Consider the following 24,236-nt stretch of genomic DNA (forward strand, 5'->3'; position numbering starts at 1 on the left):
TGTATACTTCCGGCCTGTCATTTCTCCTGTGTGGTGCTCATGTGGACAGGGGGCTATCACTATGGGGGGTGCAGTGTATGGACTGGGGGCTATCACTATGGGGGGTGCAGTGTATGGTGGACAGGGGGCTATCACTATGGGGGGTGCAGTGTATGGACTGGGGGCTATCACTATGGGGGGTGCAGTGTATGGTGGACAGGGGGCTATCACTATGGGGGGTGCAGTGTATGGACAGGTGGCTATCACTATGGGGGGTGCAGTGTATGGTGGACAGGTGGCTATCACTATGGGGGGTGCAGTGTATGGACAGGGGGCTATCACTATGGGGGGTGCAGTGTATGGACAGGGGGCTATCACTATGGGGGGTGCAGTGTATGGACAGGTGGCTATCACTATGGGGGGTGCAGTGTATGGACAGGGGGCTATCACTATGGGGGGTGCAGTGTATGGACAGGTGGCTATCACTATGGGGGGTGCAGTGTATGGACAGGTGGCTATCACTATGGGGGGTGCAGTGTATGGACAGGGGGCTATCACTATGGGGGGCAGTACATGGGGTGGTATGATATGGAGTATTATGTGGCAGTATATGGGGTGGTATGATATGGAGTATTATGTGGCAGTATATGGGGTGGTATGATATGGAGTATTATGTGGCAGTATATGGGGTGGTATGATATGGAGTATTATGTGGCAGTATATGGGGTGGTATGATATGATGTTTTATGTGGCAGTATATGGGGTGGGATTATATGGAGTATTATGTGGCAGTATATGGGGTGGTATGATATGGAGTATTATGTGGCAGTATATGGGGTGGTATGATATGGTGTATTATGTGGCAGTATATGGGGTGGTATGATATGGTGTATTATGTGGCAGTATATGGGGTGGTATGATATGGAGTATTATGTGGTATTACATGGGGTGGTATTATATGGTGTATTATGTGGCAGTATATGGGGTGGTATGATATGGAGTATTATGTGGCAGTATATGGGGTGGTATGATATGGAGTATTATGTGGCAGTATATGGGGTGGTATGATATGGTGTATTATGTGGCAGTATATGGGGTGATATGATATGGAGTATTATGTGGCAGTATATGGGGTGGTATGATATGGAGTATTATGTGGCAGTATATGGGGTGGTATGATATGGTGTGGTATGATATGGAGTATTATGTGGTATTACATGGGGTGGTATTATATGGTGTATTATGTGGCAGTATATGGGGTGGTATGATATGGAGTATTATGTGGCAATACATGGGGTGGTATGATATGGAGTATTATGTGGCAGTATATGGGGTGGTATGATATGGTGTATTATGTGGCAGTATATGGGGTGATATGATATGGAGTATTATGTGGCAGTATATGGGGTGGTATGATATGGAGTATTATGTGGCACTATATGGGGTGGTATGATATGGTGTATTATGTGGCAGTATATGGGGTGGTATGATATGGAGTATTATGTGGTATTACATGGGGTGGTATGATATGGAGTATTATGTGGCAGTATATGGGGTGGTATGATATGGTGTATTATGTGGCAGTATATGGGGTGGTATGATATGGAGTATTATGTGGCAGTATATGGGGTGGTATGATATGGAGTATTATGTGGCAGTATATGGGGTGGTATGATATGGAGTATTATGTGGCAGTATATGGGGTGGTATGATATGGTGTATTATGTGGCAGTATATGGGGTGGTATGATATGGAGTATTATGTGGCAGTATATGGGGTGGTATGATATGGTGTATTATGTGGCAGTATATGGGGTGGTATGATATGGTGTATTATGTGGCAGTATATGGGGTGGTATGATATGGAGTATTATGTGGCAGTATATGGGGTGGTATGATATGGAGTATTATGTGGCAGTATATGGGGTGGTATGATATGGTGTTTTATGTGGCAGTATATGGGGTGGGATTATATGGAGTATTATGTGACAGTATATGGGGTAGTATGATATGGAGTATTATGTGGCAGTATATGGGGTGGTATGATATGGAGTATTATGTGGCAGTACATGGGGTGGAATGATATGGAGTATTATGTGGCAGTATATGGGGTGGTATGATATGGTGTATTATGTGGCAGTATATGGGGTGGTATGATATGGGGTATTATTTGGCAGTATATGGGGTGGTATGATATGGTGTATTATGTGGCAGTATATGGGGTGGTATGATATGGAGTATTATGTGGCAGTATATGGGGTGGTATGATATGGAGTATTATGTGGCAGTATATGGGGTGGTATGATATGGAGTATTATGTGGGTGCTGTTGTTCGCCCCCTCAGTTTCGCTTTTCCATCAGGCCTCCCCCTCCCCCTACAGATTCTACTTCCTTATAGAAACCACAGCAGCCGCGGTGACATCACTGATATGTGATTGTAAGACGCCAGAAGCCGGGTACTCGCAGTCTGGCCCTGGGCACCCGTCAGTCATGTGACCCCTGCCCGTTGTTAGGGAAGTTGTCGCCAAATTCAGACGTGATTTCTGTTTGAATCTAAAATGAGACTGTAGAAATCATGATGGTGTCGCCATTATGGTGCCAGTCACCCTTCAGTGCAGTATAATCATGTGACATGTCGCCCCCTACCTGTGCAGTATAATCATGTGACATGTCGCCCCCCACCTTTGCAGTATAATCATGTGACATGGCGCCCCCTACCTGTGCAGTATACCCATGTGACATGCCGCCCCCTACCTGTGCAGTATAATCATGTGACATGGTGCCCCCTACCTGTGCAGTATAATCATGTGACATGGTGCCCCCTACCTGTGCAGTATAATCATGTGACATGGCGCCCCCTACCTGTGCAGTATACCCATGTGACATGCCGCCCCCTACCTGTGCAGTATAGTCATGTGACATGGCGCCCCCTACCTGTGCAGTATAATCATGTGACATGGCGCCCCCTACCTGTGCAGTATAATCATGTGACATGCCGCCCCCTACCTGTGCAGTATAATCATGTGACATAGTGCCTCCTACCTGTGCAGTATAGTCATGTGACATGGCGCCCCCTACCTGTGCAGTATACCCATGTGACATGCTGCCCCCTACCTGTGCAGTATAATCATGTGACATGGCGCTCCCTACCTGTGCAGTATAATCATGTGACATGGCGCTCCCTACCTGTGCAGTATAGTCATGTGACATGGCGCCCCCTACCTGTGCAGTATAATTATGTGACATGGCGCCCCCTACCTGTGCAGTATAATCATGTGACATGGCGCCTCCTACCTGTGCAGTATAATCATGTGACATGGCGCCCCCTACCTGTGCAGTATAATCATGTGACATGGCGCTCCCTACCTGTGCAGTATAATCATGTGACATGGCGCCCCCTACCTGTGCAGTATAATCATGTGACATGGCGCCCCCTACCTGTGCAGTATAATCATGTGACATGGCGCCCCCTACCTGTGCAGTATACCCATGTGACATGGCGCCCCCTACCTGTGCAGTATAGTCATGTGACATGGCGCCCCCTACCTGTGCAGTATAATCATGTGACATGGCGCTCCCTACCTGTGCAGTATACCCATGTGACATGCTGCCCCCTACCTGTGCAGTATAATCATGTGACATGGCGCCCCCTACCTGTGCAGTATAATCATGTGACATGGCGCCCCCTACCTGTGCAGTATAATCATGTGACATGGCGCCCCCTACCTGTGCAGTATACCCATGTGACATGCCGCCCCCTACCTGTGCAGTATAGTCATGTGACATGGCGCCCCCTACCTGTGCAGTATAATCATGTGACATGGTGCCCCCTACCTGTGCAGTATAATCATGTGACATGGTGCCCCCTACCTGTGCAGTATACCCATGTGACATGGCGCCCCCTACCTGTGCAGTATAATCATGTGACATGGCGCCTCCTACCTGTGCAGTATAGTCATGTGACATGGCGCCCCCTACCTGTGCAGTATAATCATGTGACATGCCGCCCCCTACCTGTGCAGTATAATCATGTGACATGGCGCCCCCTACCTGTGCAGTATAATCATTTGACATGGCGCCCCCTACCTGTGCAGTATAATCATGTGACATGGCGCCCCCTACCTGTGCAGTATAATCATGTGACATGGCGCCCCCTACCTGTGCAGTATAATCATGTGACATGGCGCCCCCTACCTGTGCAGTATACCCATGTGACATGGCGCCCCCTACCTGTGCAGTATAATCATGTGACATGGCGCCCCCTACCTGTGCAGTATAATCATGTGACATGGCGCCCCCTACCTGTGCAGTATAGTCATGTGACATGGCGCCCCCTACCTGTGCAGTATAATCATGTCACATGGCGCCCCCTACCTGTGCAGTATAATCATGTGACATGGCGCCCCCTACCTGTGCAGTATAATCATGTGACATGGCGCCTCCTACCTGTGCAGTATAATCATGTGACATGGTGCCCCCTACCTGTGCAGTATAATCATGTGACATGGTGCCCCCTACCTGTGCAGTATAATCATGTGACATGGTGCCCCCTACCTGTGCAGTATACCCATGTAACATGGTGCCCCCTACCTGTGCAGTATAATCATGTGACATGGCGCCCCCTACCTGTGCAGTATAATCATGTGACATGGCGCCTCCTACCTGTGCAGTATAATCATGTGACATGGCGCCCCCTACCTGTGCAGTATAATCATGTGACATGGCGCCCCCTACCTGTGCAGTATAATCATGTGACATGGCGCCTCCTACCTGTGCAGTATAATCATGTCACATGGCGCCCCCTACCTGTGCAGTATAATCATGTGACATGGTGCCCCCTACCTGTGCAGTATAGTCATGTGACATGGCGCCTCCTACCTGTGCAGTATAATCATGTCACATGGCGCCCCCTACCTGTGCAGTATAATCATGTGACATGGCGCCCCCTACCTGTGCAGTATAATCATGTGACATGGCGCCTCCTACCTGTGCAGTATAATCATGTCACATGGCGCCCCCTACCTGTGCAGTATAATCATGTGACATGGTGCCCCCTACCTGTGCAGTATAATCATGTCACATGGCGCCCCCTACCTGTGCAGTATACCCATGTGACATGCCGCCCCCTACCTGTGCAGTATAGTCATGTGACATGGCGCCCCCTACCTGTGCAGTATACCCATGTGACATGCCGCCCCCTACCTGTGCAGTATAGTCATGTGACATGGCGCCCCCTACCTGTGCAGTATAATCATGTGACATGTGAAAGTGAAACACAGAAGTGCGGTATCTGCCCCCTGAGAAGCCCCCAACATCCTCCTAACCAAAAAGAGGAATCTGTGTGCACTTCCCTCCTCTACAGCCTGCAGAGCATCGCGCCCTACTGCCGTCCTGCAGAGTATCGCACCCTCCTGCTGTCCTGCAGAACATCGTGCCCTCCAGCCGTCCTGCAGAGCATTGTGCCCTCCCGCCGTCCTGCAGAGCATCACGCCCTCCCCCCATCCTGCAGAGCATCACGCCCTCCTGCTGTCCTGCAGAGCATCGCGCCCTCCTGCTGTCCTGCAGAGCATCGTGCCGTCCTGCAGAGCATCGTGCCGTTCTGCAGAGCATTGCGCCCTCCTGCTGTCCTTCAGAGCCTTGCGTCCTCCCGCATTCATGCAGAGCATCACACCCTCTCGCAATCCTGCAGAGCATCTCCCCACTGTGAATCCTCTGCTCTCTCCACAGATCGGGGACAGAAGTAAGGCTGTGGGCTGTCACCCCTCTGGCCATCATGCCCCCCTGGGTGTTGGCACTGGTGATGCTGGCGTGTGCCGGAGCCGAGCCGCTGCCCAGGATTACGTTCCAGCGTGGTAAGTCACGTGTCTGACCCCTGGGAAAGCTGAGTAACGACCAGTACGGCCTCCACCCAGCAGCGAGCGGGCGCCATATTGGTTGTCACTTTCCTCTCCAGTCATCACCACAGAAAGTCCCTGGAGAACTGGCAGAACAGGTTGTGCCACATGCGTCAGGTGACATCTTAGAGAGAGCCCATGTGACCCAGCCTGGCCACGCCCACTCCCGGGACCACCACAGGCGGGGGGATAACTCTGCCGTCTGTCTCTCAGGTGACCCCTCCAGGGCAGTGACCGTCTTCAGCAGAGGAGACATCCAGCACTATGACCGCCTGCTGCTCTCCAAGGACAAAGAGACCCTGTATGCCGGTGCCCGAGACCACATCCTCGCCTTCAGCCTCAGAGACCCCCCAAAGCTCCAGCTGAGCCGAGAGGTGAGACCCCCAACACACCTGCCCCGAGGAGGTGTCTCTGGAGGAGCCATTCTCTGAGGACCTCCCCCCTCTCTTTGAGGACCTCCCCCTCTCTCTGAGGACCTTCCCCTCTCTCTCTCTGAGGACCCCCCCTCTCTCTGAGGACCCCCCTCTCTCTGAGGACCTCCCCCCTCTTTCTGAGGACCTCCCCCCTCTCTCTGAGGAACTCCCCCTTCTCTCTGAGGACCTCCCCCTCTCTCTGAGGACCTTCCCCTCTCTCTCTCTGAGGACCCCCCCTCTCTCTGAGGACCCCCCTCTCTCTGAGGACCTCCCCCCTCTCTCTGAGGACCTCCCCCCTCTCTCTGAGGAACTCCCCCTTCTCTCTGAGGACCTCCCCCTCTCTCTGAGGACCCCTCTCTCTTTGAGGACCTTCCCCTCTCTCTCTGAGGACCTTCCCCTCTCTCTCTGAGGACCTCCCCCTCTCTCTGAGGACCTCCCCCTCTCTCTGAGCACCCCCCCAGAAGGACCTCCCCCTCTCTCTGAGGACCCCCCCCCTCTCTCTGAGGACCTCTTTCTCTGGGGACCTCCCCCTCTCTCTGAGGGCCCCCCCTCTCTCTGAGGACCTCCCTTTCTCTGAGGACCCCGCCCCTCTCTCTGATAACCTCCCCCTCTCTCTGAGGATCCCCTCTTTCTGAGGACCTCTCTCTCTCTCTCTCTCTCTCTCTCTCTCTCTGAGAACCGTCTCTCTCTCTGAGGACCTCCCCCTCTGAGGACCTCTCTCTCTCTCTCTGAGGTCCTCCCCCTCTCTCTGAGGATCCCCTCTTTCTGAGGACCTCTCTCTCTCTCTCTGAGGACCCCCCCTCTCTCTCTGAGGACCTCCCCCTCTGAGGACCTCTCTCTCTCTCTCTGAGGTCCTCCCCCTCTCTCTGAGGACCTCCCCTTCTCTGAAGACCCCGCCCCTCTCTCTGAGGACCTCTCTCTCTCTCTGAGGACTTCCCCCTCTCTCTCTGAGGACCTCACCCTCTTTCTGAGGACCTCACCCTCTCTCTGAGCACCCCCCTAAGCACCTCCCCCTCTCTCTCAGGACCCCACTCTCTCTAAGGACATCCCCCTCTCTCTCTCTAAGGACCTCTCTCTCTCTCTCTCTGAGGACCTCCCCCTCTCTCTGAGGACCTCCCCCTCTCTCTGAGGACCTCCCCTTCTCTGAGGACCACACCCCTCTCTCTGAGGACCTCCCCCTCTTTCTGAGGACCCCCCCCTCTCTGAGGACCTCTCTCTCTCTGAGGCCCTCCTCCTCTCTCTGAGGACCCCCCCCCCTCTTGGAGGACTTCTCCCTCTCTCTGAGGACCTCTCTCTCTCTCTGAGGACCTCCCCCTATCTCTGAGCACTCCCCCCCTAAGGACCTCCCCTCTCTCTCAGGACCCCCCCTCTCTCTAAGGACCTCCCTCTCTAAAGACCTCCCCCTCTCTCTGAGGACCTCTCTCTCTCTCTCTGAGGACCTCCCCCTCTCTCTGAGGACCTCCCCCTCTCTCTGAGGACCCCCCTCTCTCTGAGGTCCTCCCCTTCTCTGAGGACCCCACCCCTCTCTCTGATGACCTCTCTCTCTCTGAGAACCTCCCCCTCTCTCTGAGGACCTCTTTCTCTCTCTCTCTGAGGACCCCCCCCCTCTCTCTGAGGACCCCCCCCTCTCTGAGGACCCCTCCTCTCTCTGAGGCCCTCCCCCTCTCTCTAAGGCCCTCCCCCTCTCTCTGAGGACCCCTCTCTCTCTCTCTCTGGAGGACCTCCCCCTCCCTCTCTGGAGGACCTCTCCCCACCCCAACCCCCTCTCTCCCCCCGGAGGACCCCCCCCCTCTCCCTCTCCCCCCTGAGGATACCCCCCCTCTCTGGAGGACCCCCCCCCCCCCTCTTTGGAGGACTTTCCCCCTCCCCCCTCTCTCACTCTGGAGGACCTCCCCCCCCCCTTTCTCTCTCTCTGGAGGATCTCTCCCCCCCCCCCTCTCGGACTGTACAGGTGGGCAGGGACATACGGGTTGTATTCAGTCCGGTCACTTTCTCACTTTCTTTCTCTTCAGATTTCCTGGCCGTCCAAACCCGATCAGATTGAAAACTGTAAATCCAAAGCGCGGAAAGAGGTAAGAGGGCGCTATAGGGGTGGGGAGCCCCCCAATACTAACAAGCTCCAGTACAGCTCCCACATTGTCACAGACAACAGCGACACCTAGAGGTCACAGGAATAACTGAGGATGTCAGACACAACAGCACCACCTAGAGGTCACAGGAATAACTGAGGATGTCAGACACAACAGCGACACCTAGAGGTCACAGGGATAACTGAGGATGTCAGACACAACAGTGACACCTAGAGGTCACAGGAACAATTCAGGATGTCAGACACAACAGCGACACCTAGAGGTCACAGGAATAACTGAGGATGTCAGACACAACAGTGACACCTAGAGGTCACAGGAAAAACTGAGGATGTCAAACACAACAGCGACGCCTAGAGGTCCCAGGAATAACTGAGGATGTCAGACACAACAGCGACACCTAGAGGTCACAGGAATAATTCAGGATGTCAGACACAACAGCGACACCTAGAGGTCACAGGAATAATTCAGGATGTCAGACACAACAGCGACACCTAGAGGTCACAGGAATAATTCAGGATGTCAGACACAATAGCGACACCTAGAGGTCACAGGAATAATTCACGATATCAGACACAACAGCGACACCTAGAGGTCACAGGAATAATTCACGAAATCAGACACAACAGCGACACCTAGAGGTCACGGGAATAACTGAGGATGTCAGACACAACAGCGACACCTAGAGGTCACAGGGATAACTGAGGATGTCAGACACAACAGCGACACCTAGAGGTCCCAGGAATAACTGAGGATGTCAGACACAACAGCGACACCTACAGGTCACAGGAATAACTGAGGATGTCAGGCACAACAGCGACACCTACAGGTCACAGAAATAACTGAGGATGTCAGACACAACAGCGACACCTACAGGTCACAGGAATAACTGAGGATGTCAGACACAACAGCGACACCTAGAGGTCACAGGAATAACTGAGGATGTTAGACACAACAGCGACACCTACAGGTCACAGGAATAACTGAGGATGTCAGACACAACAGCGACACCTAGAGGTTACAGGAATATCTGAGGATGTCAGACACAACAGCACCACCTAGAGGTCACAGGAATAACTGAGGATGTCAGACACAACAGCGACACCTAGAGGTCACAGGAATATCTGAGGATGTCAGACACAACAGCGACACCTAGAGGTCACAGGAATAACTGAGGATGTCAGACACAACAGCGACACCTAGAGGTCACAGGAATAACTGAGGATGTCAAACATAACAGCGACGCCTAGAGGTCACAGGAATAACTGAGGATGTCAGACACAACAGCGACACCTAGAGGTCACAGGAATAACTGAGGATGTCAGACACAACAGCGACACCTAGAGGTCACAGGAATAACTGAGGATGTCAGACACAACAGCGACACCTAGAGGTCCCAGGAATAATTCAGGATGTCAGACACAACAGCGACACCTAGAGGTCACAGGAATAACTGAGGATGTCAGACACAACAGCGACACCTAGAGGTCACAGGAATAATTCAGGATGTCAGACACAACAGCGACACCTAGAGGTCACAGGAATAACTGAGGATGTCAGACACAACAGCGACACCTAGAGGTCACAGGAATAACTGAGGATGCCAGACACAACAGCGACACCTGTAGGTCACAGGAATAATTCACGATATCAGACACAACAGCGACACCTAGAGGTCACAGGAATAATTCAGGATGTGAGACACAACAGCGACACCTAGAGGTCACAGGAATAACTGAGGATGTCAGACACAACAGCGACGCCTAGAGGTCCCAGGAATAACTGAGGATGTCAGACACAACAGCGGCACCTAGAGGTCACAGGGATAACTGAGGATGTCAGACACAACAGCGACACCTAGAGGTCACAGGAATAACTGAGGATGTCAGACACAACAGCGACACCTAGAGGTCACAGGGATAACTGAGGATGTCAGACACAACAGCGACACCTAGAGGTCACAGGAATAACTGAGGATGTCAGACACAACAGCGACACCTAGAGGTCACAGGAATAATTCAGGATGTCAGACACAACAGCGACACCTAGAGGTCACAGGAATAACTGAGGATGTCAGACACAACAGCGACACCTAGAGGTCACAGGAATAATTCAGGATGTCAGACACAACAGCGACACCTAGAGGTCACAGGAATAACTGAGGATGTCAGACACAACAGCGACACCTGTAGGTCACAGGAATAATTCACGATATCAGACACAACAGCGACACCTAGAGGTCACAGGAATAATTCAGGATGTCAGACACAACAGCGACACCTAGAGGTCACAGGAATAATTCAGGATGTCAGACACAACAGCGACACCTAGAGGTCACAGGAATAATTCAGGATGTCAGACACAACAGCGACACCTAGAGGTCAGAGGAATAACTGAGGATGTCAGACACAACAGCGACACCTAGAGGTCACAGGAATAATTCAGGATGTCAGACACAACAGCGACACCTAGAGGTCACAGGAATAATTCAGGATGTCAGACACAACAGCGACACCTAGAGGTCACAGGAATAATTCAGGATGTCAGACACAACAGCGACACCTAGAGGTCACAGGAATAATTCAGGATGTCAGACACAACAGCGACACCTAGAGGTCACAGGAATAACTGAGGTCATAATAGGAAATCAAATAATTCCCCATAAATCCTGACAAGTCTTTCTCTTTTTTCTCAGGCTGAATGCTTGAATTTCATCCGTATTTTGCTCTATTTTAATGACACCCACCTATACACCTGCGGGACCAACGCCTTCAGCCCAAACTGCACCTATGTGGTAAGTCCGGGCCTCATGTGGGAGGGGGCAGGAAGGGGCACAATGCTGACCTTAAAGGGGGGCTACACTCAGCTCTGGGAAGGGGCCCGACTTCCCTTTGTTATGGATTGCTGTCCTATTAGTGTTAGTGGCTGATAACAGAGGAAAACAGTAGATGTGAGCACGCTATAAGAGAGGCAGTGATGACAGAGCCGGAGCGCGGCCGCACTTCCTCACATGTGACACGGCTCCTATAATTACACGGGAGGGCGGCTAATGAGTAAATTACGGCTCAGCCGCCTAAGTCACCGCGTGGGGATGAAAACCATCCTCATATGATGGCGGGGGAGAGCTATTACACAGCAAGATGAAAGAAGCGGCTGTCACAGTGTAACGTGACCTCAGCAGTGACCCAGGGAGCCCTTACACTACCTCATCTATATACCTGTATATATAGTATAGTATATACAATCGATTTGTTGGTTTCAGGACTTGAACACCTTTTCTTTGCTGGTCAATCAGAAGAATGAGACGGTAACTGTGGATGGGAAGGGTCAGTCGCCCTTTGACCCTCAGCACACACACACCGGGGTCATGGTGGGTAAGTAGGCATCAGGTGGAGGTGCGTGCTGGGATGGCAGGGTGTCACAGCCATTCAGGCAGCAGGAAAGCTGGGTGACCACCCATGTTCATCTCACACATTCAGGCTTCTTCTCTTCTTGTAGATGGCGAGCTGTATACCGGCACCATGAACAACTTCATGGGTAATGAGCCCATCATCCTGAGGAGCCTGGGGGCCCAACCGTCCTTGAAGACTGATGCCTCTCTGGGCTGGCTGCACTGTAAGACCTATATATATATGGGACCCCTAACCTCACTGTGTGTGTATGATGGGGAGCGGCTGCACTGTAAGACCTATATATATAGGGGACACCTAACCTTACTGTGTGTGTATTAAAGGGGCGGGGGGCTTCACTGGAACAGTTATAATATATACATATATATGTGTGTGTGTGTGTGAAGGGGGGCTGCACTGCAAGACCTATATATGTGTGTATATATATATATATAGAGAGAGAGAGAGAGAGACCCCCTAACCTTACTGTGTATGATGGTTTTTTTTACTGTAACATATATATATATATATATATATATATATATATATATATATATATATATGGGACCCCTAACCTCACTGTGTGTGATGGGGGGCACTGTTAGTCATATATAGGAGACCCCTAATCTCACTGTGTGTGTGATGGGGGGCTGCACTGTAAGTTATATATATACACACACACACACATATATAAGGGACCCCTAACCTTACTGTGTGTGATGGGGGCTGCACTGTTACAGTTATATATATAGGGGACCCCTAACCTTACTGTGTGTGATGGGAGCTGCACTGTTACAGTTATATATACATTGAATACATTGTTTACACTGTTGTATATATTGTTTACATATGATAATCAAGATGATGTCACTAATGATGGGATGTGCAATGGGAGGGGCTTCTATGTTAAATACTGAGCATTGCCACTCTGATATTATTGCTTGAAAAAGATCTCAAAGAGAGATTGAAACGTTGCTTACTAATGGGTGAATAAAAAACACTTTTTTATCACTTATACTGGAGTGCCGCCTCATTCAACTACTATATATACTATATATATATATAGGGGCCCCCTAACCTTACTGTGTGTGATGGGGGCTGCACTGTTATAGTTATATATACTCTATATATAGGGGCCCCCTAACCTTACTGTGTGTTATGGGGGCTGCACTGTTACAGTATATATATAGGGGCCCCCTAACCTTACTGTGTGTGATGGGGGCTGCACTGTTATAGTTATATATACTCTATATATAGGGGCCCCCTAACCTTACTGTGTGTGATGGCAGCTGCACTGTTACAGTATATATATAGGGGTCCCCTAACCTTACTGTGTGTGATGGGGGCTGCACTGTTACAGTTATATATAGGGGCCCCCTAACCTTACTGTGTGTGATGGGGCCCCCACACTCACGGTCATCCCCTCTCTGGCAGCGGACGCCTCCTTTGCGGGCTCCTTCTACATCCAGGACCCGGACGGGATGGGCAGAGTCTTCTTCTTCTTTGAGGAGACCGGGAAGGAGTTTGACTTCTTTGACAAAGTGACGGTGTCCCGAGTGGCCCGAGTGTGCAAGGTGAGTATGGGGGGTCCTGTATGGCATCCAAGATGGCGGGGGCCTCCCACATAGACGCCTCACTTATCTTTCCTTACTCTTCCAGGATGATGTCGGCGGAGATAAGGTCCTCCAGAAGAAATGGACGACCTTCCTGAAGGCGCAGTTAGTCTGCAACCACATGGACAACTTCCCCTTCAATGTCATCCGGCACGTGGCGCCACTCACCCCAGACGACCCGCACAACACCGTATTCTATGGAGTCTTCAGCTCCCAGTGGTGAGGCCACATAGTACAGCAGTTATACATCATGTGACTTGTGGATGATGGCGCCTCTAGTGGTGAGGGCCACATAGTACAGCAGTTATACATCATGTGACTCGGGGATGATGGCGCCCCTAGTGGTGAGGGCCACATAGTACAGCAGTTATATATCATGTGACTCGGGGATGATGGCGCCTCTAGTGGTGAGGGCCACATAGTACAGCAGTTATACATCATGTGACTCGGGGATGATGGCGCCCCTAGTGGTGAGGGCCACATAGTACAGCAGTTATACATCATGTGACTCGGGGATGATGGCGCCCCTAGTGGTGAGGGCCACATAGTACAGCAGTTATACATCATGTGACTCGGGGATGATGGCGCCCCTAGTGGTGAGGCCACATAGTACAGCAGTTATACATCATGTGACTCGGGGATGATGGCGCCCCTAGTGGTGAGGCCACATAGTACAGCAGGTATACATCATGTGACTGGGAGATGATTGCGCCCCTAGTGGAGAGGCCACATAGTACAGCAGTTATACATCATGTGACTGGGAGATGATGGCGCCCCTAGTGGTGAGGCCACATAGTACAGCAGTTATATATTATGTGACTGGGAGATGATGGCACCCTAGTGGAGAGGCCACATAGTACAGCAGTTATACATCATGGGACTGGGAGATGATGGCGCCCCTAGTGGTGAGGCCACATAGTACAGCAGTTATACATCATGTGACTGGGAGATGATGGCGCCCCTAGTGGTGAGGCCACATAGTACAGCAGGTATACATCATGTGACTGGGAGATGATGGCACCCTAGTGGTGAGGGCCACATAGTACAGCAGTTATATATCATGTGACTCGGGGATGATGGTGCCCCTAGTGGTGAGGGCCACATAGTACAGCAGTTATACATCATGTGACTCGGGGATGATGGCGCCCCTAGTGGTGAGGCCACATAGTACAGCAGGTATACATCATGTGACTGGGAGATGATTGCGCCCCTAGTGGTGGGGGCCACATAGTACAGCAGGTATACATCATGTGACTGGGAGATGATGGTGCCCCTAGTGGTGAGGCCACATAGTACAGCAGGTATACATCATGTGACTGAGAGATGATGGCGCCCCTAGTGGTGAGGCCACATAGTACAGCAGTTATACATCATGTGACTGGGAGATGATGGTGCCCCTAGTGGTGAGGCCACATAGTACAGCAGGTATACATCATGTGACTGAGAGATGATGGCGCCCCTAGTGGTGAGGCCACATAGTACAGCAGGTATACATCATGTGACTGGGAAATGATTGCGCCCCTAGTGGTAAGGCCACATAGTACAGCAGGTATACATCATGTGACTGGGAGATGATTGCGCCCCTAGTGGTAAGGCCACATAGTACAGCAGGTATACATCATGTGACTGGGAGATTATGGCGCCCCTAGTGGTGGTTGGCTTTGTCTCTCCAGGTTTGTTCAGAGTTGTAGTTTTGCATCTTCTCCGCTATCAGTGTTGTGTTCTCAGGATTCCTCCCCCCAATTCTGTTCATTCCACTTCAGGTCTATAGAGAGATTTACAGAAATCCAATGTGAATGGCGCCCTCGCCCCCCCACCAGTCGATAATCATGTGTCGGCTCGGCTAATGGCGGCCATATTTTCTGCCCAGTGACACGTCTGATCAATGTAACTGCCTAGAATGAACTGCACTGTGTATCTAAGTCTGTAGTATGATACAGTCTGATGTATTGGTGTACCTAAGCCTGTGTGATACCCCCCAGCTGTCCATCCTGCACTGTGTATCTGAGTCTGTAGTATGATACAGTCTGATGTATTGGTGTACCTAAGCCTATGTGATACCCCCCAGCTGTCCATCCTGCACTGTGTATCTGAGTCTGTAGTATGATACAGTCTGATGTATTGGTGTACCTAAGCCTGTGTGATACCCCCCAGCTGTCCATCCTGCACAGTGTATCTAAGTCTGTAGTATGATACAGTCTGATGTATTGTGTACCTAAGCCTGTGTGATACCCCCAGCTGTCCATCCTGCACAGTGTATCTAAGTCTGTAGTATGATACAGTCTGATGTATTGGTGTATCTAAGCCTGTGTGATACCCCCCCAGCTGTACATCCTGCACAGTGTATATAAGTCTGTAGTATGATACAGTCTGATGTATTGGTGTATCTAAGCCTGCGTGATACCCCCCAGCTGTAGTCTGTAGTACAGTCTGATGTATTGGTGTATCTAAGCCTGTGTGATACCCCTCAGCTGTACATCCTACATGTTGTATCTAAGTCTGTAGTATGATACAGACTGATGTATTGGTGTATCTAAGCCTGTGTGATACCCCCCAGCTGTAGTCTGTAGTACAGTCTGATGTATTGGTGTATCTAAGCCTGTGTGATACCCCTCAGCTGTAGTCTGTAGTACAGTCTGATGTATTGGTGTATCTAAGCCTGTGTGATACCCCCAGCTGTAGTCTGTAGTACAGTCTGATGTATGATACCCCCCGGCTACATCCTGCACAGTGTATATAAGTCTGTAGTACAGTCTGATGTATTGGTGTATCTAAGCCTGTGTGATACCCCATGGCTGTACATCCTGCACATTGTATATAAGTCTGTAGTACAGTCTGATGTATTGGTGTATCTAAGCCTGCGTGATACCCCCCACCTGTAGTCTGTAGTACAGTCTGACGTATTGGTGTATCTAAGCCTATGTGATACATACCCCCCAGCTGTAGTCTGCAGTACAGTCTGATGTATTGGTGTATCTAAGCCTGTGTGATACCCCATGGCTGTACATCCTGCACGTTGTATATAAGTCTGTAGTACAGTCTGATGTATTGGTGTATCTAAGCCTGCGTGATACCCCCCACCTGTAGTCTGTAGTACAGTCTGATGTATTGGTGTATCTAAACCTGTGTGATACCCCCAGCTTTAGTCTGTAGTACAGTCTGACGTATTGGTGTATCTAAGCCTGTGTGATACCCCCCCAGCTGTGCATCCTGCACGTTGTATATATGTCTGTAGTATTATACAGACTGATGTATTGGTGTATCTAAGCCTGTGTGATACCCCCAGCTGTAGTCTGTAGTACAGTCTGACGTATTGGTGTATCTAAGCCTGTGTGATACTCCCCGGCTGTAGTCTGTAGTACAGTCTGATAGGCTTAGATACACCAATACATCAGTCTGTATAATACTACAGACATATATACAACGTGCAGGATGCACAGCTGGGGGGGTATCACACAGGCTTAGATACACCAATACGTGTGATACCCTCAGCTGTAGTCTGTAGTACAGTCTGACGTATTGGTGTATCTAAGCCTGTGTGATACCCCCCACCTGTAGTCTGTAGTACAGTCTGACGTATTGGTGTATCTAAGCCTGTGTGATACCCCCCGGCTGTAGTCTGTAGTACAGTCTGATGTATTGGTGTATCTAAGCCTGTATGATACCCTCAGCTGTAGTCTGTAGTACAGTCTGACGTATTGGTGTATCTAAGCCTGTGTGATACCCCCACCTGTAGTCTGTAGTACAGTCTGACGTATTTGTGTATCTAAGCCTGTGTGATACCCCCGGCTGTACATCCTGCACAGTGTATATGTCTGTAGTACAGTCTGACGTATTGGTGTATCTAAGCCTGTGTGATACCCCCCAGCTGTACATCCTGCACAGTGTATATGTCTGTAGTACAGTCTGATGTATTGGTGTATCTAAGCCTGTGTGATACCCCCCAGCTGTAGTCTGTAGTACAGTCTGACGTATTGGTGTATCTAAGCCTGTGTGATACCCCCAGCTGTAGTCTGTAGTACAGTCTGATGTATTGATGTATCTAAGCCTGTGTGGTATCCCCCGGCTGTATATCCTGCACGTTGTATGTATGTTTGTAGTATGATACAGTCTGATGTATTGGTGTATCTAAGCCTGTGTGATACTCTCCAGCTGTAGTCTGTATTACACTCTGATGTATTGGTGTATCTAAGCCTGTGTGATACCCCCTGGCTGTACTTGCTGCACAGTGTATATATGTCTGTAGTACAGTCTGATGTATTGGTGTATCTAAGCCTGTGTGATACTCCCCAGCTGTAGTCTGTAGTACAGTCGGATGTATTGGTGTATCTAAGCCTGTGTGATACCCCCTGGCTGTACTTGCTGCACAGTGTATATATGTCTGTAGTACAGTCTGACGTATTGGTGTATCTAAGCCTGTGTGATACCCCCTGGCTGTACTTGCTGCACAGTGTATATATGTCTGTAGTACAGTCTGACGTATTGGTGTATCTAAGCCTGTGTGATACCCCATGGCTGTACTTGCTGCACAGTGTATATATGTCTGTAGTACAGTCTGATTTATTGGTGTATCTAAGCCTGTGTGATACTCCCCAGCTGTAGTCTGTAGTACAGTCGGATGTATTGGTGTATCTAAGCCTGTGTGATACCCCCTGGCTGTACTTGCTGCACAGTGTATATATGTCTGTAGTACAGTCGGATGTATTGGTGTATCTAAGCCTGTGTGATACCCCCTGGCTGTACTTGCTGCACAGTGTATATATGTCTGTAGTACAGTCTGATGTATTGGTGTATCTAAGACTGTGTGATACTCCCCAGCTGTAGTCTGTAGTACAGTCGGATGTATTGGTGTATCTAAGCCTGTGTGATACCCCTCAGCTGTAGTCTGTAGTACAGTCTGATGTATTGGTGTATCTAAGCCTGTGTGATACCCCCAGCTGTAGTCTGTAGTACAGTCTGATGTATGATACCCCCCGGCTGTACATCCTGCACGTTGTATAAGTCTGTAGTACAGTCTGATGTATTGGTGTATCTAAGCCTGTGTGATACCCCATGGCTGTACATCCTGCACGTTGTATATAAGTCTGTAGTACAGTCTGACGTATTGGTGTATCTAAGCCTGTGATACCCCCTGGCTGTACTTGCTGCACAGTGTATATATGTCTGTAATACAGTCTGACGTATTGGTGTATCTAAGCCTGTGATACCTCTCTCTCTCCCTCTGGCAGGCAGGTGGGGGGCTCCAGCAGCTCGGCCGTCTGCTCGTTCACACTGAAGGACATTGAGGCGGCTTTCAATGGACACTACAAGGAGCAGAACAAGGAGAGCTCCAAGTGGACGCGGTATACGGGGGCGGTGTCCAGTCCGCGGCCGGGGAGTGTGAGTATCTCTAGGGGCGGCCCCCCCAGACCAGTCACGGCCCCCCATAGCGCAGGCTCTAATCCTCTGTGCTGCTGTGCCCCTCAGTGCTCGGCAGGGAAGTTCTCGGACACAGACCTGAACTTCATGAAGGATCACTTCCTGATGGACGACAAGGTCTCCCCGGTCACCAAGCGGCCCGTCCTGATCCAGCAGACCACCGGCTACAGCCGCATCGCCATCCATTCAGTCCGGGCCTTGTCAGGAGTCCTGTACACAGTCATGTACCTGGGCACAGGTGAGTGCTCCTGTACTGCAGCAGCGCCTCCTGCTGGTAGAGCTCAGGACTGCGCCCTCACTACCTCTGTTTTGCAGATGGCGGCTCGGTGCATAAGGCGGTCCTGGTAAAAGACGGCACAGAGTCGCACCTCATCGAGGAGCTGAAGCTTCTGCCCCCATCGGAGCCTGTGGAGACCCTTCTACTGGAACCCAAGAAGGTGAGAGCTGATCATCCCCATACACACTGCTGCTCTCTGCTATCAGCCAGCCGCTGCCCACATGATGGACAGGGAGGCTCCGCCCCTAAATGTGACATCATATCAAATATCTTGCAGAGAATGTTATATGTCGGCTCCAAGGACGGGATCCTGCAGGTCCCCCTGGCAAACTGCAGCGTCTATAGGACATGCTTCGAGTGCATACTGGCAAGAGACCCGTACTGTGCCTGGAACATGGCCGTCCAAGAGTGCCAGATGATGTCACCAACCCCGGAGAGCCGGTAAGGGAAGCCCAAACTCATCCCCCAAAAACACCCCCGTCCATGCCGGCTGAACTAATACACCTCCACCCTCCACAGCGACCCCTGGCTGCAGGATATAGAAGGAGGAAACCCAAATAACACCTGTCTGAGCCCCACAGCCAAGGGGAGGAGCCCCCGACCCGGGCACAACACCGACAGAGCGCCAATCACAGGTGAGCGAGGGGCATATACCAGGATCCGACACCGCTGATCTCTAGTGATGGATAGGCTGTATTCTCAGTGATGTCACTGATCTCTAGTGATGGATAGGCTGTATTCTCAGTGATGTCACTGCTGATCTCTAGTGATGGATAGGCTGTATTCTCAGTGATGTCACCGCTGATCTCTAGTGATGGATAGGCTGTATTCTCAGTGATGTCACTGATCCCTAGTGATGGATAGGCTGTATTCTCAGTGATGTCACTGATCCCTAGTGATGGATAGGCTGTATTCTCAGTGATGTCACTGACCTCTAGTGATGGATAGGCTGTATTCTCAGTGATGTCACTGATCCCTAGTGATGGATAGGCTGTATTCTCAGTGATGTCACTGCTGATCTCTAGTGATGGATAGGCTGTATTCTCAGTGATGTCACTGATCTCTAGTGATGGATAGGCTGTATTCTCAGTGATGTCACCGCTGATCTCTAGTGATGGATAGGCTGTATTCTCAGTGATGTCACTGCTGATCTCTAGTGATGGATAGGCTGTATTCTCAGTGATGTCACCGCTGATCTCTAGTGATGGATAGGCTGTATTCTCAGTGATGTCACTGATCTCTAGTGATGGATAGGCTGTATTCTCAGTGATGTCACTGTTGACCTCTAGTGATGGATAGGCTGTATTCTCAGTGATGTCACCGCTGATCTCTAGTGATGGATAGGCTGTATTCTCAGTGATGTCACTGCTGATCTCTAGTAATGGATAGGCTGTATTCTCAGTGATGTCACCGCTGATCTCTAGTGATGGATAGGCTGTATTCTCAGTGATGTCACCGCTGATCTCTAGTGATGGACAGGCTGTATTCTCAGTGATGTCACTGATCTCTAGTGATGGATAGGCTGTATTCTCAGTGATGTCACTGCTGACCTCTAGTGATGGATAGGCTGTATTCTCAGTGATGTCACTGATCTCTAGTGATGGATAGGCTGTATTCTCAGTGATGTCACCGCTGATCTCTAGTGATGGATAGGCTGTATTCTCAGTGATGTCACTGCAGATCTCTAGTGATGGATAGGCTGTATTCTCAGTGATGTCACTGGTCTCTAGTGATGGATAGGCTGTATTCTCAGTGATGTCACCGCTGATCTCTTGATGGATAGGCTGTATTCTCAGTGATGTCACCGCTGATCTCTAGTGATGGATAGGCTGTATTCTCAGTGATGTCACTGATCTCTAGTGATGGATAGGCTGTATTCTCAGTGATTTCACCGCTGATCTCTAGTGATGGATAGGCTGTATTCTCAGTGATGTCACTGATCTCTAGTGATGGATAGGCTGTATTCTCAGTGATGTCACTGCTGATCTCTAGTGATGGATAGGCTGTATTCTCAGTGATGTCACTGATCTCTAGCGATGGATAGGCTGTATTCTCAGTGATGTCACTCATCTCTAGTGATGGATAGGCTGTATTCTCAGTGATGTCACCGCTGATCTCTAGTGATGGATAGGCTGTATTCTCAGTGATGTCACCGCTGATCTCTAGTGATGGATAGGCTGTATTCTCAGTGATGTCACTGCTGATCTCTAGTTATGGATAGGCTGTATTCTCAGTGATGTCACTGCTGATCTCTAGTGATGGATAGGCTGTATTCTCAGTGATGTCACTGCTGATCTCTAGTGATGGATAGGCTGTATTCTCAGTGATGTCACTGATCTCTAGTGATGGATAGGCTGTATTCTCAGTGATGTCACCGCTGATCTCTAGTGATGGATAGGCTGTATTCTCAGTGATGTCACCGCTGATCTCTAGTGATGGATAGGCTGTATTCTCTGTGATGTCACTGCTGATCTCTAGTGATGGATAGGCTGTATTCTCAGTGATGTCACTGATCTCTAGTGATGGATAGTCTGTATTCTCAGTGATGTCACTGATCTCTAGTGATGGATAGGCTGTATTCTCAGTGATGTCACTTCGCTCACACAACATTTCCACCTTTTTTTATTCCAGTTGGTAACTACAGCCGGGCTTATAACACCTTCATTGAGCTGCCTTGCCCTCAACTTTCATCTAGCGCCACCTACAGCTGGAAACATCTTGGACAGTCTGTGGAGAAGCCGGTGGTCACCCCAGCGGGCAGTCTGGTTGTCATCGTGAAGAGCGACACCCTGGGTCCATACGAGTGCTGGGCCAATGAGAATGGTTTTAGCTATAAGGCGGCTCAGTACTGGATCAAGGACCTGAGCGGGGTGGGCATCAGCCATCGCGGGGCCTATAACCGTGACAGTAACATGGCCTTCGAGGACGGCATCTCCTTCATCAGCGACCAACATAGCTACTACAGGCCGTTTGTGGCGGTGACTGTGCTGCTGACGCTGGCGCTGCTCGGGTGCGTGATTCTGGCGGTTTATACCTGGCGAGATCAAATTAAAGCAAAGAGTAAGATCCAGGGCTGCAGCACGCCCGAATCGGAGAAACTGTCCGGCTCCAAGCACCAGGAGAAGACCCCGCTCAATGGATTCTGCCAGTACGGCCGCAACATCGCCAAACCGTGCTGTGTCCCCTGCAGGGCCGGCGGCAAGATGGACGTAGACAACAACAGCGTCAACCTAACGCCCAATGGGGACACGACAGAAGCAGCGTCTGATGTCTGAGCTGCCATGGCATGCGCCACACTATCGCCCGTCTTCTCCTCCGCCACATTCCGTACCAGCGGACAGACTGCCAACTTTTTTATCTATGGGGGTTCATGGCGGATATTCCGGCGTGACTATGGCGGCCGTTTGCCTCTCAGAGAACCACTTACAGAGCGCCACCTCACAGGACCAAATAGGACTTACTGAACCATAAGCCAAGTTGGCTGCCGGACACAAGGGTCCTGGGCGGATGGACGACTGTTAGCCCTTTTATAATGTGAACCCACTTGTACATAGAGACAGATGTGACCACTGCCACGTAATGGGGCCGGCTCCGGGGGGGAGCACCGCTACGTAATGGGGCTGCCTGCAGGGGTGACCACTGCCACATAATGGGGCAGCCTGCAGGGGTAACCACTGCCACATAATGGGGCGTCTGCGGGGGTGACCACTGCCACATAATGGGGCGGCCTGCAGGGGTAACCACTGCCACATAATGGGGCCGATGCTGGAGTGACCACTGCCACATAATGGGGCGGACTGCAGGGGTGACCACTGCCACATAATGGGGCGGCCTGCAGGGGTGACCACTGCCACATAATGGGGCCGTCTGCGGGGGTGACCACTGCCACATAATGGGGCGGCCTGCAGGGGTGACCTCAGCCACGTAATGGGGCGTCTGCGGGGGTGACCACTGCCACATAATGGGGCGGCCTGCAGGGGTGACCTCAGCCACGTAATGGGGCGTCTGCGGGGGTGACCACTGCCACATAATGGGGCGGCCTGCAGGGGTAACCACTGCCACATAATGGGGCCGTCTGCGGGGGTGACCACTGCCACATAATGGGGCGGCCTGCAGGGGTGACCACTGCCACATAATGGGGCGGCCTGCAGGGGTGACCTCAGCCACGTAATGGGGCCGTCTGCGGGGGTGACCACTGCCACATAATGGGGCGGCCTGCAGGGGTGACCTCAGCCACGTAATGGGGCGGCCTGCAGGGGTGACCACTGCCACATAATGGGGCCGTCTGCGGGGGTGACCACTGCCACATAATGGGGCGGCCTGCAGGGGTGACCTCAGCCACGTAATGGGGCGTCTGCGGGGGTGACCACTGCCACATAATGGGGCGGCCTGCAGGGGTGACCTCAGCCACGTTATGGGGCCGTCTGCAGTTGTGATCACTGCCACGTAATGACTACCGCCACCATAATGGGGCCAGCTAACGGGGTAACCACTGCCTCATAATGGGGCCGGCTCCGGGGGGACCACCGCCTCGTAATGGGGCCAGCTCCGGGGGGACCACCGTCTCTGTTACCGCCAAGACGGGCTTAGTGCAACCGTGTAAGACGTGTGACCAAAGCTCAGAGTGTGACTGTGCAAATGTGTCTGTGTGTGTCTGTGCGTCCAATGGGGGGGGGGGGATAATTTGTCGGGGGTCCATGTCTTCTGTTGTCGCAGTACCATATCAGTATTATAGGGGGAGCCGTGTGCATGACCACTCACTGCCGCTGTGGACTTGTGGATTATTGTTTTATATAAAAGACAAAACCAGTCAGTTCTTGTGTCATCATTTCATGGCTGCCAGATCTGCAGAACATTGCACCCTATCCACTCCACATTGTAAGTTACATCCTGCAGATTAATACACCCCTGAACTCTCTACAGATCTGCAGAGCATTGCTCTGTCCTCTCCTGATACATAGTGATATATCCTGCAGACTATTACACCTCTGAACTCTCTACAGATCTGCAGAACATCGCTGTTCTCTCTACCTCCTGATACATAGTGATATATCCTGCAGACTATTACACCTCTCAATTTTCTACAGATCTGCAGAACATCTCTCTGTCCTCTCTACCTCCTGATACATAGTGATATATCCTGCAGATTATTACACCCCTGACCTCT

The 24,236-nt window shown here is 50.9% G+C and overlaps 1 protein-coding gene across 10 annotated transcripts in view; it reads left to right on the plus strand.

Annotated features, from left to right (window-relative positions):
- Positions 1 to 23,865, plus strand: part of SEMA4A (semaphorin 4A) — a 66,530-nt gene extending 42,665 nt beyond the window's left edge. For 9 of the 10 annotated variants that reach the window (XM_069950020.1, XM_069950019.1, XM_069950023.1 and 6 more), the window contains exons 2-15: positions 5,706 to 5,830; positions 6,086 to 6,246; positions 8,298 to 8,357; positions 11,068 to 11,166; positions 11,635 to 11,746; positions 11,871 to 11,987; positions 13,196 to 13,335; positions 13,421 to 13,593; positions 18,603 to 18,753; positions 18,841 to 19,030; positions 19,108 to 19,229; positions 19,347 to 19,510; positions 19,589 to 19,704; positions 21,701 to 23,864. In XM_069950020.1, coding sequence (XP_069806121.1) covers positions 5,752 to 5,830; positions 6,086 to 6,246; positions 8,298 to 8,357; positions 11,068 to 11,166; positions 11,635 to 11,746; positions 11,871 to 11,987; positions 13,196 to 13,335; positions 13,421 to 13,593; positions 18,603 to 18,753; positions 18,841 to 19,030; positions 19,108 to 19,229; positions 19,347 to 19,510; positions 19,589 to 19,704; positions 21,701 to 22,344 — 2,328 coding nt within the window. In that variant the 5' untranslated portion in view covers positions 5,706 to 5,751 and the 3' untranslated portion in view covers positions 22,345 to 23,864. Of the gene's footprint in view, positions 1 to 5,705; positions 5,831 to 6,085; positions 6,247 to 8,297; positions 8,358 to 11,067; positions 11,167 to 11,634; positions 11,747 to 11,870; positions 11,988 to 13,195; positions 13,336 to 13,420; positions 13,594 to 18,602; positions 18,754 to 18,840; positions 19,031 to 19,107; positions 19,230 to 19,346; positions 19,511 to 19,588; positions 19,705 to 21,700 lie in introns of all 10 variants that reach the window. The other variant, XM_069950028.1, reaches the window with a different exon arrangement.
- Positions 23,866 to 24,236: the final 371 nt, after the last annotated feature.

Source organism: Dendropsophus ebraccatus, chromosome 13 (assembly GCF_027789765.1).
Source record: "Dendropsophus ebraccatus isolate aDenEbr1 chromosome 13, aDenEbr1.pat, whole genome shotgun sequence".
Classification (NCBI taxonomy): Eukaryota; Metazoa; Chordata; class Amphibia; order Anura; family Hylidae; genus Dendropsophus; species Dendropsophus ebraccatus.